The sequence below is a fragment of the Salarias fasciatus genome, chromosome 10 (genome assembly GCF_902148845.1).
Source record: "Salarias fasciatus chromosome 10, fSalaFa1.1, whole genome shotgun sequence".
Classification (NCBI taxonomy): Eukaryota; Metazoa; Chordata; class Actinopteri; order Blenniiformes; family Blenniidae; genus Salarias; species Salarias fasciatus.
The window spans coordinates 16,284,348-16,297,488 of record NC_043754.1 but is presented as its reverse complement, the minus strand read 5'-3'; the positions used below and the strand labels follow the sequence as shown (position 1 = coordinate 16,297,488).

Genomic DNA, 13,141 nt, shown 5'->3' with positions numbered 1-13,141 from the left:
GTATATTAATATAACCCAGGTATGCATTTCATTACAAGCTACGGAAACCTGCTGGGACTTGCTTCATATGTAACATTCCTGTCACGGAGAGGTATAGTTACCTGTGTCAGGGTTTTTTTTTTTTTAATAAAAAAAAAAGGGGGGGGGGCAGAGAATACAAGACATTTGACATTTTCATGCCATAAAAAATGCTAAATAAAGAAGAAACAGTGTCGTGCTCTTTTGAATGTTATGTCTCTATCACGTCAGAATGACCTGGGTGAGCTGCGTTATCTCGGCAGTGTGTAAAGTAGATACGGCTTGAAGAATGAGGGACAACAGGTACTAGTTTTGACTACAAACTGGCATGTTCATCAGATAAGCACAGGAGGATGTTCTCTACAGCTCACTTACTGCACGCTACAAATCTTTCAGTTGCACTTTGGGTTCTCGTGTGAGCAGGGAGACATTAGTTCATCATAGTCAAAATCATGAATGTTTTTGTTGACTGGTTATGTGCACCTGCATAGACGCTTTCAACTAATAATCCGCATGTAATTGGAGAAATGTTTCAAAAATGTCACTTTTTTTTCCTGTTTCTTACACTTTACAACAATAAGCTGATGACAGTCACAAGACACTGAGGTATGTGCTGTTTGTTCACCATGGACTAAAATATGACAAAACGTGGCTCTTTTCACATCATAATGAGAAACTTGAAATGTCCCCTGAAAGCTATAATGAACTTAGACTACAAACTCACACTTTTTCTTTCCCGACGTGACATAACAGCACGGTTTACATTACACAGGACTGTTTATTTTGATTGAGATTACGCTGTCTGGCATTCCTGAGTGGTATCTTTCATAGTAAAGACGCTTTCCATCGTCTCTCATCCGAGCTGTTTGACAACAAAACACGACTTTCCCAGTTCCTACACCGACACACGGATGTCTACCGCATAATATAACAGAAGTCATACAGAAGTCACACAAACAGCTTCTGGGAGACATATTTCATCATTAAAATTTAATTACTGGGGGCCTCATGTTTTTTTGATTGGCTTTTTTACGAAAATGACAACTGAAACACAGAGTTCTGTCATTCAGTATGATCAGCCATCTAGCAAAAGTGGTACTAATAATATTTTACCTGGATAAAATAAACATTAATTCATGATTCCACCAGGAATCCATCCTCTTCCCTCGTGCATTTCTCTGAATTAAAATGCATTTCTCCAGTCACAAGTCTTCTAAACATGCTCCCATCACATGCATCTCTAGAGGAAAAGGTCTTCATGCTTCAGGTCATAACAAAGACAGCAGTCATTGATGACTCTGAGAAACATAGAATATGGTTAGATGTGATGAATAAAAACATGCAAATGCTCATGAGTAGCAGATGCAGAAAAGAAAAAATCTTCCTGACTGTAGTTTCTTTGCAAATGACGTGGCGTGGAATATGTTGATGACACTAATGTCGCCTGACTCGTCTCCATAACAGACAAAAGAGACAGGAATGAGATGCAGAGACCATCAACACGATGCTGAAGGTTTTAAACACCTCCAAGACCAAATAACTAATATTGTAAAACAAAAACAATTTTAACCTAAAAAACAGCTCCAAACTGAATCATAGGAGAATCTGTGGAACAGATGAAGTTGTTCAAAGAGACTTCTTCAGATTTCCCAGGTTGATATGCAGGCTGCTCAGAAGCAGATAGAAAATCCCTGCAGACTGCAGGAGGGGAAAAAAAACTGTGTGTCTGCTGCCACCACTGGAGGATATTGCAGCAACACACTACTTCCCAAGAGCCATAGAAGACTGCTCCCAGTCCTACCATCACCTGCTTGATCTGTTGCACTCTGGCTGATACAGATCAATAAAAACATACACATCCTGTAAACAGGGACAGCGGGTTTTTTTTTAAATGTAGTTGTAATCTTTTCTTTGAGCAGAAAGTATTGATGCAGCCTCAATCTGGTCAGACTTTTATCTGCTTTCTATTTTAGAGAAAAATGCATTCACTTTTCATCAATGCAAGATCTGGTTTTAGGAAACACAGCATTGCCCATTGCTTTTTTATCTACATACTTAGAAAGAGTTGCTACCTTACTTTTATTGTTTGAAAAGAATATATTGATAGCAAAGCACTGAATTAATTTGATTTTGTTTGGAAATGCACCTTCAGATTAGTTTTGCTACTGAGATAAAGATGTGTTCCTTCTTGTTTCACTTACCTTTCAAAGCAAATGAAAAACCTACAAACAGACAGAGATGAATTTGTTTTAAATTACATTATTGAAAACGTTCTTGAAACAACAATGTTTCCAATTAACATTGATTACCTAAAAGCCAGTTGTCTTAAAGCTGATATCCAATCAAATGCATGCTTTTACTTCTTGCATATAATTTATGGAAAACAGTCTTAAAATTAAAATAAAGTCGTGAATTAATATACAGCTTCGCAGTTGAGTGAGAGATTAACTCTCAAACCAAATATTAAATTGTTTCATTCCTGAATGCTCTTTTTTTTTCTTCAAGAAAAAGTTGATAGGCTTAGATAAGCTTACTCACGGTGAGCCTGTTAGCTTTCCTGAAGGTCAAAAGCAACAACGGGGAAAAAATGAGAGTAAAATAAATTAATCAGATTAGAAATACTCGTTGATGAGTTTTGCGTAGTTGCTTCTTTTCGCCTGTAGGGGGCAGAGTGATGCTATTGAAATAATGCGAAAAACAAAGGCATTACATCATACTGTGGCCATATTTACAAAAAGACAGATATTGGCAAATTAAAAGACGGCCAGTTTTGTTGCTACCTAAACTTACAATGCGTGCCTAAACTCCAAAATTCTTTAGTTCGTGAATGTACATGTTTGCTTCAAAAAAACAAAAAACAAAAAAAACGTTTAATTTACGGATCGCGTGTGTCTTATTTTTGACCCACTTGCTTTTCCGTAGCAGTGGCGGATATTACATCACAGCGCGGCTTGTTGTTATTTGGCGGGAGAAAAGGGAGCAGAGTCAGGCCGCCTGCTGTCAAAACACACTTTAACTTTTAATAAACTCATAACGCGATGAGCCTGTGGGTGGACAAATATCGACCGACGTCGCTCGGCAAGCTGGACTTTCATAAAGAGCAAGCAGCGCAGCTGAAGAACCTGGTAAGAACAGCCTCACGCATGCTAACAGTGTTAGCATCAAACACGTCTGTTTGTTTACAGTGTGAGCCTTAATATACTCCAAAATATCCTCACTGATTTTTTTAGCAAACAATTTAGGGCCGAAGGTCTACATTTTTGTTAACTTTTTTTAATGTACAGATGGGTTACGCACTGTACCATCACGACAGTTTCACACATTATTCAATTTCAAGGTGTCATACAGACTAAATGGAGGGTACACACTGAGAAGTAAAACTAAGGTCTGACTACACATTGTCAAAAGGTATTATAAAATGAAATAAAACCTCTCTGTGAATGTGTGTTTCAGGTTCAATGTGGAGACTTCCCTCACTTGCTGGTGTACGGGCCCTCCGGTGCCGGGAAAAAGACCCGCATCATGTGTCTGCTGAGGGAACTGTACGGAGCCGGCGTGGAGAAGCTCCGCATTGAGCATCAAACCGTTGTGGTAAGAAGGGGGGGAAATAACAGGAGCATCTTGATGATGATTGGTTTGTTTTACCTCAAGGTGGATTAGGCTGCAGGCTGATTTCTCATATTTAGTGCAAATGCACGTGAAAACTGAGATGCACTACATAAAATAAATGTAACCTTTGAAGTCCAAAGTCACTACCATGAAAATCCCAGTTTAAATATATCACTGCTCACATGTAGTGTTGGACATCTTATCCCAGTCTTTGAGTTTGCAGGTAAAGTTTTGATTTCTGTTTCAAACAGGCTCCATCGAAGAAGAAAATTGAGATCAACACAATAGCCAGCAATTACCACTTGGAAGTCAACCCAAGGTGGGCTTAAAGAAAAATGCATTTACTCATCAATTGCAGTTATACTTTTGCTGCATGTCATTTGAATATTGTTATAGTTGCATCAATATTGCGATCTGAGTCAGATCTCTTTTGAATGTGTGTTGTAATGTGCTGTGTTGTACAGCGATGCAGGAAACCAAGACCGAGTGGTGGTTCAGGAGCTGATCAAAACCGTTGCTCAGTCCCAGCAAATCCAGTCCAGCACTCAAAGAGAGTTTAAAGGTAGATGAGATTACCGGTAGTAACACTTTGCTGTGAATGATTAAGTAGCTCATCTTTTATGTGAAATATCTTACTCTAACATTTTGCCAAAACACGCGAGGTTTATACAGAAATGTTGCTGATTCTGATCATTGCGTAGAGTCATAACATTAGATGTTTACTCTCAGGTATTCACTCTGCTTTTCTCCTCAGTGGTGTTGCTTACAGACGTGGACAGACTCACGAAGGATGCCCAGCATGCTTTGCGTCGAACAATGGAAAAATACATGGCCACCTGCCGTCTCATCCTCTGCTCCACCTCCACTTCCAAAGTCATCGGACCCATTCGGAGCCGTTGTCTGGCCGTCAGAGTTCCTCTGCCGAGCTCAGAGGAGGTGAGGGAGGAGACGCTGCAGTTAGGACTCATAACTTCAACTCAATAAGTGGTGGATATGTTCAACCTTTTCCCCGTCGTGCAGGTCTGTGGCGTACTCGCGTCAGTCTGTAAAAAGGAGGGTCTTCTGCTCCCGCCAGAGCTCGCCAAGCGAATCAGCGAGAAATCCGGTCGCAACCTACGGAAAGCTCTCCTAATGTGTGAAGCCTGCAGAGTGCAGCAGTGAGTCGTGATCAGTCATTGTTGTGATTTTTACGCCACGATCTTTAAAAAGCATCGAATATAAACCATCGTCTGACTTCTGCAGATATCCGTTCTCTGCGGACCAGGACATTCCTGAGACGGACTGGGAGGTTTATCTCAGGGAAACGGCCAATGCCATCGTCAGCCAGCAGAGCCCTCAGAGGTACGAACATCCACACAGTTACAGATCAGATCGTCCCACTGGCGGATGAGTTTCAACACCAAATCCATAACTGTGTCTGCTGCAGGTTGCTGGAGGTCCGAGCCAGACTCTACGAGCTGCTGACTCACTGCATCCCTCCCGATATCATCATGAAGGTTCGATTCACCGCAGCGCTTCTGTCGAAGCAGTCAAATCTCTGCCGTGGCCGTATTTAAAGTTGTGCTTGTTTGATTATCTAACAGGGTCTGGTCAAAGAATTGTTGAGCAACTGCGACGGCCAGCTAAAGACGGAGGTGGCCCACATGGCCGCTTACTATGAACACAGACTGCAGCTGGGGAACAAAGCCATCTACCACCTGGAGGCTTTCACTGCCAAGTTCATGGCCATCTACAAGAAGTTCATGGAGGACGGTCTGGATGCCATGATGTTTTGAGAGAGAGCAACTTTACTTTTTTCCCCCCATGAGTCTCTATTTTTGTCCCAACAAAACCTCCAGTACTCTGCAGAAAACACTCATGAATTTTTTTTTTTGTATAAACCGTATTTGATTTTTTTTATGTCCAAACCTTCAGCAGTACACACAAGTTTGAACTGTAGCTTTAATAAAGTCAAATGTGTGATCTAAATACCAAACAACAGTGTGTATTGGAAAGATTTCCGAGCTTGGAGATATCTTCCAGATGGTGGTTAGAATAAATAATCATCCCAACATGCGTGTAGGTGTGTTTCTTCCCACAGCCAGACTTCAGATATGACACTGGTTATCCATTAGGTATCAGAATGAGGCTTTCTTATATTGCTGAACAGCGAATGAGAGCTGGAGGTGAGAGGTTTCGTAATGAAGCGGGGCTTTCAGTTTGGCCTGTGTTCACACTTGTTAGGTTTGATGTGGTTAAAACAAACACTGGTATGATTGCTGCGTCACTGCGAGTTGTTTGAACATGAACTGAAGTCATTATATACTCTATTACTGCAGGTTGCGGCCTTTGCACTATTCACCCTAAAGACTGACGGGGTGTCATCTGGCAGCCTCGACAATAAATCAATGATAAATCGATAAACTCTGCTGGAAATTGGAAGTGCGTGTCAGACCCTTCCTCTGAAGAGAGCAAATCTGATTTGGCACCATGAGGGACTCGGATCCATCTCACTGATGGGCTTCACCCGCCAGACGGGAAACGTCCAAACAAAGCAAACACCGAGGGAGAGATTCAGTCTTTCAGTTCAAAGGAAAAAATACAGAATTAAAAGGTTCAGTGTGGTTTTTGTGGTTTGTGTCAATAAAAATGGAATAACATAGAAATTACAATTATTTTTCCTTTACAGATCTTGTTTGGGTTTTGTACCAATATAAAAATATACATGTGAATATTTAGATTTATGAATAAGCCTGTTAAAACTGACATTAGTCAAAGGTAATTTTGTGGTTCATGAACTGAAACAACTTGACATTCCTGTGCTGGAGTCGTTAAAATATTTTAAAAGTAACAGTTTAACAAAGGACATAATAACGGCTATAACACCTAAAGTGCGAGTCACAAACGGTTCAACACCAAATCAAAGCAACTACAACTAAAACATCTGGACTCTCTGTTGAGAGTCGCTGGTAAAAACACAGAGATCTTGCCGTCAGTAGCACTCTTTGTGTCTTTTGGTGGCGTAATAAATGATGAGGCCCAGGGTGATCAGCACCCCTGAGCCCACCAGGGTCAGGAAGCCCACCACAGGCCTCTTCTCCAGGACGTGGCAGCCGGGGCAGGACGGCGGCGCGGCGGGGCAGCGCTGCGGCGCGGCGCCCGGGTCGGGGAAGCCGTTGTGCTGGATGATGTTGCGGTAGTTGGACAGGGAGGCTTTGACGATGACCTCCTCGTGGACCTGGCCGTACATGCCGAACTCCGGGTCCCTTTTGTCGCTCAGCGCGTAGGCGAAGTAGCCCTTCAGGTTGACGCCGTTCAGGGTGTACGCTTCGCAGGGGGGAGAGGAAACACACGTGTGACTTGCTTTTCATTAAGTGAACATTTCTTAATAATTGAAGTCCTTCGAGCTTTTATTTTGAAACAATAAATGATCCGAGCATCAGTAAAAGACGATACAAGATTTAAGTTGTTCGTGTCCATGCTGGTGATTTTATGAATTGAACTGAAATAACATTAAAAAGACATTAAACTGTGTCTATTTAAGAAAAGCAGACTTCACTTTTAATGACTGAAAACAGACATGGAAAAACCATGAAGGCAACCAAACCAACAAAAAAGGAAAAATAAAAAAGAATTATCATGTACTTTTGTTTTTTTACAGGTGTCCAAACAAACGAATACAGTGGAAAACAAATCATTCAAATTGTTAAAAAGGAAAATAAATTTATAAAGTACAAAAATACAATCTGAGAATATTTGATTTTTTTTTTAATTATCACAATTAAAATTTCAACAATGTGTACGGAATAAATGATAAATCTATTCACATTTATTTAGATGTACAGGTAAAATAACCTGAGTTAAGAGCCTGAAGAGTCACATTTAATCAGTGTTTTAAGTTTTTGGAGGGTTTCCAATGAGTGGCTGTAGAAAAATACTACAACACAGCGGTGGAGCCACTGAGTACACATCATATAGCGACAGGACGGCCTCTCCAACCCGGTAAACTCTACGATCACAGGGACGTAGGTGGCAAGTAACCTTGACTCAAATATTTGTTGTTGATCTCAGCAATACGCCGGCTCTCAGTCAGCTGTCCGTCCGGAGGTCAGCGACCAAAATACCTGTCTAATAATTAAGCTATGAAGAGGCCATCGAGGGGGAACCGAGGACTGAGCGCTCAGTGCACAGATTCACTGACGACAGTATTTATATGTGTTTATTTTAAAGAGCCAGTGTGTGTGTGTGTGTGTGTGTGTGTGTGTGTGTGTGTGTGTGTGTGTGTGTGTGTGTGTGTAGCCTCACCTTTAAGTGCTTCGTTGATGTAGTTGTACAGGTAGTAAACTCTCAGGCTGTCTTTGAAGCGGGCGGGGTCCTCCTGCACCCCGTTGGCCATCACGTAGACGGGCACGTCGCCGTAATGCTCCTTCACCTGTTACGGCGGGAATAACGTCAGCTTCCAACGCCATCCTGATCTTTTACACATCATAAGACATTATTGTTGAACTCTATGTGTATTAAAAGCAAAACTCTTCTTATTCATTGAAGCATATTTTTTATGAATTCACTATTAGGATATGTTTTTAGCATCAAATCATTTCTTTGACAGACTCGGATCACTTGGATCTCCCCTTTCTTACCCAGTTGAGGGCTTTTCTCAGACCCCAGGGCACCACAGGCCTGGGAGACAGGATCCACGTGGTGTCGATCATGTGCTGCACCTCCAGTAAGGCTGTGTAAGTGTATCTGCAGACACAGAGGACGAACAAAGAAGGAAAAGATCAGGTGCAGTAATGTCTTCATGTAACAGACTGATGTCTACCTGAAACTGCTGGGTCACTGTGGGATCTGCAGAGCAGTGTTGGTATTTTTTTAGAAGTGGACTTTTAGTTTCATCTGACCAGTGTCACCGTGAAGAGTTTGAGCTTACGAGTCCTCCTTAGCGTGGGTCACCAGTTTGGTGCTGAAGTGGCTGATGGCAAAGAAGTCGTACGTCCCTTTAACCAGCAGCTTGTACTCCTCGTTGAAAACTGGCAGCCTGCAGAAACACATTGAGAATGTCATTTTAGACAAACAGAGATGCTCTGTCAGCACCTTAAGTCTCGCAAGAGATTTTATTTTCTAGCACAGTGAAAGCTGTGTGCGAATTCCGGAAAGGAAACGGGAAATTCGTACTCCAGCGAGTTGAGCTGCCGCAGCCAGCTCCTCATCCCCAGAGGATAGTCCCCGCTGCCGAAGATGGGCTCGGCAAACCAGCCCACCTTGAAGTCCAGGACCCTCTGAGCCGGCTCCACGTCCTCTCGGCTGAACGAGAACGCCGGCTCCACCCAGTCCATGTGCAGCGCCAGGGACACCTGAGACGACCACAGAGTGCTTGTTTGCAGGAGGAAACTGTAAATCTGTCGTCGCCCCTTCACCTCCACAGCTGGCACTAACCTGTCCTCCCTGCAGGCGCCTGAACTCGTCGTCGTAGGCGTGCCAGGCCAGGGCGTGCGCCCGCAGCATCTCGTGGGCCTCCTGGTAGCTCACCATCTCGTCGTTGGGCTCGTTCAGCGTGATCCACATCTTCACGTGAGCCCCGAGTTCTCTGTAGCAGAGCCTGGCGTAGTCCGCGAAGGCCTCCGGAGCGCCTCTGGGAATCAAACACTCAGCAGTGAGGATTCATTTGTAAAGAGCACCCTGCATTGCCTCTGTGTGTGAGTGAGTGTGTGTGTGAGTGTGTGTCTGCAGGTGACCAATCCAGACTGCAGGCTGGATGAAGAAGATGGCTGTGGTCACTGGGTTTAGTGTGACCCTCTAATGGCAGTCACAGATATGGCAGCGGGCGATAACGGCCCGCTAAGTGCATATATTTAGCAGGACGGACTGTTCCTCCAGCATGTTTACTTTTACCTCAGACCAATCTGTCAGCTATCATAAACTGCGATAACCCAAACTGCCTTCAGATGAATATTTATTTGTTCTGCGCTCGGGGCTGACCTCCAGACTGAGACGTTCAGGAAAACTGCTCAGCGGTGATGTGAATTTTTTTTTTTTTTTTTTTTTTAAATGCCAAACTCATCTGACCTGCTCAGCCACTTGTTGGCGTCCAGCGGGGCCGGCAGGCTGCTGCGCTGCCGCGTGCGATGCCACAGGGTGACCACGGGCGTGACGTTGGCGCGCTGCAGCTGGCGGGTGAAGCAGCGGTAGTAGCCCAGCAGGGTGGCGTTCGGACGAGCCACGTCGCCGGCGGGCACCAGAGCCGACCAGTTGAGGGAGAAGTGGAAGTGGTTCACGCCCACGTGCAGGATCTCATTCACCTGGAGGGAGGAAGCGAGAGTGTGTTTGCATGTTCTCCCTGTGCATGGGTACGCTGGATTCCTGGATTTACACTGCGCCTGATAAGTTATCCGTGAAGAACACATCTCTTTGTGCGACAATTTTAGACATGAGAAGCAGAGACCTGCTGCTGAATGGTGGCATAATCGGCGCAGTTGGCGCTTCGGCGGAGAGGCGGAGCGCTGAAGCCCTCCAGCCTCGTCAGCTCTCCGTTGCTGGAGACGTTCCAGAGGTAAACATTGGGGTCGGCGAACTGGCTGGGAGTGGTCTCCACCTTGCGATAAGGGGTGGAGGCAAACAAACAGGAGAGAAATGAAAACACGCACATGAGCAAACATGCACTTGGGAACCCGGCGCCGGGCTCTACGCTTACAACTGCAGGTAAAGGCCAAATGGGGCAAATCGATCGGTCAGCCCCGACCCCCCCCTTTACACCATAGATGAACTCAATTCCATTCACCCCCGTCATGGACGTACCTGTATGGAGTTGGCCGACACCCCCCAAGCAAAATCGCAGGGGAAGACCCCCTGTGCTGGTCTGTTCTCCGGCAGCTCTGGAAAACCGTTCTTATGGATGACGTTACTGTGTGAAACGACGACAGAAGTGAAGGAGCAGAAGAGGTCAGGACAAGCTGCTCTCACAGTGAGAACTGTCTCTGCTGCTGGTGTGTCCAGATTATACTCCTATTATAAATAAGTCAAGAGAGATTCAAGACTGAGCAATATTCCTGTCTGGTGATGGGAGACGGCAGAGAAGGAATCCGCTGATTTATTATTAGAAAAAAAATTATTAATGGATGATATTTTAGCACCCCTGTTGGTTTTATGAAAAACTGAAACTAACAGAGACGAAACAAAGACAATACTTAATGATTCATGATGGTCATTTTTGCACCAGAGGTCAGAGGTCAGGAGTTGACGTACCGGTAAAACGTGGCGGATGTCTTCGGCTCCCTCGTCATCTCCGGAGTGTTGAAGTCGATGTAGTACAGTCCTCGCCGTATCCCGTACTCCCGGTGCCACTCGAAGCCGTCGATCAGCGACCAGGCGGTGTACCCGATCACGTTCACGCCGTCGAAGACGATTGCTGTTCCACAAACACGGGAGGACAGGTGATACAGGCGTGCTTAACGTCTCGGAAAATGTAAAACTATCTCTGCGTTGGTTTGTGGCTCTTACACTTTAGCGCTCCTGCGATGAACCTCTTGAGGTAGTACATGTGTTTAGGATCTTCGGTTTTGGTGTTTCCCAGCACGTACCTGGAGAACGGGACCATCTTGTTGTTCAACACAGCAGATGGCAACAGCGACGGTAATCACAGCATCACGTACCAGCCGCTCTGCACCACAAAGATGGGGGGCCGGTCGTATTCTTTGTCGACCCAGTACAGCAGCATCCTCAGATCCAGGTCTTCCTGCTGCCCGAACTTGAGGCTGTCGTTGACGAGCTGGAAGCTCAGCGTCGCCCCGTGGGACAGGGCGAAGAAGTCGGCGGTCCCTCTCACCTGCTCCCTCTCCTCCGGGGTGAAGGAGGGCAGCCGCGAGCCCAGCCTGGCCTTCATGCACGGCGGGTAATCCCCGTCCGTGAACAGCGGCCGGGCGAACCAGCCCAGGATGTGGTCCAGCGAGCACTGGCACTCCCGCAGGCTCTCCGGGCGAGAGCGGCTGGGCTTGATCCAGTGCGAGGCCAGAGCCATGGACAGCTTCCCCTGCTGCCGGGGGCGGTAGCGGCGGTCGTACAGGTGCCAGGTGGCTGCGTGAGCCTGCGGGAAAGACGGAGACACTCAAGGTGATGCACAAAGGAAGAGCCGGGAAAAAATAATGGAGTAGTGACAGGGAGTGGAAAACATCAGTTCAGGTTAAAGAGTTCTGCAGATTAATAAAGCTGAATAGATAAACAGACTCAAAGATTATGCAGTATATGAAGCTTTTTTTCTTAAATGTTTTTTTTATTTCAAAACACAGTTAATTCTTCCTTTATTGTCTTTGTAGAAAAAGTACTTTTTACTCACTGAATTAAAAATAGAGTGAATTGGATCAGCAGATTCAACAAATTAACTTTAATATATAATGTTAGTAAAGCAAGTTTGGGATCAGTTTCTTATTTTAACATGTATAAACTGAACTATATGAGATGATAATATGAAAGAATGAATGAAATTGTAAATTCTCAGAATAAATTCACGTGAGAATTAAACAACAAAAAGTTCTAAAACAGGAGTGAAGTGAGGGAGCACGCGCCTTGATCAGGTTGTGTCCCACCCTGAAGGGCAGGTCGGGGTCGCTCTTGATGCCCGGCGCCACCACCCCGGTGCCGTACCCGTGGCGCGCCACCACGAACGGGTTATCGATGGTGATCCAGAACTTCACGTCGTCCCCGAAGGTCTGGAAGCAGAAGTCGGCGTAGTCCCTGAAGATGCCCACCAGCTCGGGGTTGCTCCAGCCGCCCAGGGTCTGCTGCAGGTGGTCGGGCAGGTCCCAGTGGTAGAGCGTGACCACCGGCTGCACGCCCGCCTCCTTCAGCCTGCGGAGCAGCGCGCGGTAGTAGCCGGTTCCGGCCTCGTTGTAGCTCCCGCGGGTCCCGTTGGGGAAGATCCTGGCCCAGGACAGGGAGAACCTGTAGTGGCTGACTTTGAGCTGCTGGATGGCGCGAATGTCGGCTCGGACGTTGTGGTAGCTGTCGCTGCCCACGTCCCCCCTGGCCATGCGGCTCCCGCCGCGCGTGAAGGTGTCCCAGATGGAGAGCCCCTTGCCGTCCTTCTCGAACGCGCCCTCCACCTGGTACGCCGCCGTGCCCACGGCCCAGATGAAGCCCTTGGGGAAAGTGTCGTACAGGAAAGCCTTGTCTCCCGGATAGGGCAGCTTCCTGAAGCGCCTCCACGTCTTCAGACCCGCGTTGGGCGTCGCTGCGGCGGAGGTGAGCGCGAGGAGCAGGGTCAGGAGGGCGCGCGGGCTGCCCATGGTTCCCTGTCGCTGCTCCGGGCTGTTTCTAACCGGCTTCACTTCACCATGCTGGCTGGGTTTCAGTGTCCAAACACTGAGGACTCTGGAGCGCAGCCAGCCAGCTGTGAAGCCCCCACGAGCCTGTCAATCATTAGCAGAGCGCCTGACGCACGAGGCGCTCCGCGCGCCCGGATGGCCGCGGCTCAATCTATCGGAAAGCAAGAGCGCGTGAACGACTAAAAGGTAACATGGCACGCGCTCATCTCAAGTCTAAT

The 13,141-nt window shown here is 46.2% G+C and overlaps 2 protein-coding genes across 2 annotated transcripts; one reads left to right on the top strand and one right to left on the bottom strand.

The window, feature by feature from the left end:
* The first annotated feature begins 2,962 nt into the window (after positions 1-2,962).
* rfc3 (replication factor C (activator 1) 3) lies at positions 2,963-5,666 on the top strand. The gene is made up of 9 exons (XM_030101019.1): positions 2,963-3,143; positions 3,472-3,609; positions 3,879-3,946; positions 4,092-4,189; positions 4,382-4,563; positions 4,648-4,784; positions 4,870-4,968; positions 5,054-5,123; positions 5,211-5,666. Exons 1-9 carry the CDS (start codon positions 3,057-3,059, stop codon positions 5,400-5,402), a joined length of 1,071 nt encoding a protein of 356 aa, XP_029956879.1. The 5' UTR covers positions 2,963-3,056; the 3' UTR covers positions 5,403-5,666.
* Positions 5,667-6,598: 932 nt separating this feature from the next.
* kl (klotho) lies at positions 6,599-12,884 on the bottom strand. Its single transcript, XM_030101362.1, has 13 exons — positions 12,165-12,884; positions 11,256-11,686; positions 11,104-11,183; positions 10,849-11,011; positions 10,402-10,507; positions 10,049-10,198; positions 9,673-9,905; positions 9,043-9,238; positions 8,782-8,960; positions 8,537-8,644; positions 8,247-8,352; positions 7,912-8,038; positions 6,599-6,933 (listed from the first exon to the last, which is right to left on the bottom strand). The coding sequence occupies exons 1-13, from the start codon at positions 12,882-12,884 to the stop codon at positions 6,599-6,601; spliced, it is 2,934 nt and encodes a 977-aa protein (XP_029957222.1).
* Between the last annotated feature and the right edge of the window lie 257 nt (positions 12,885-13,141).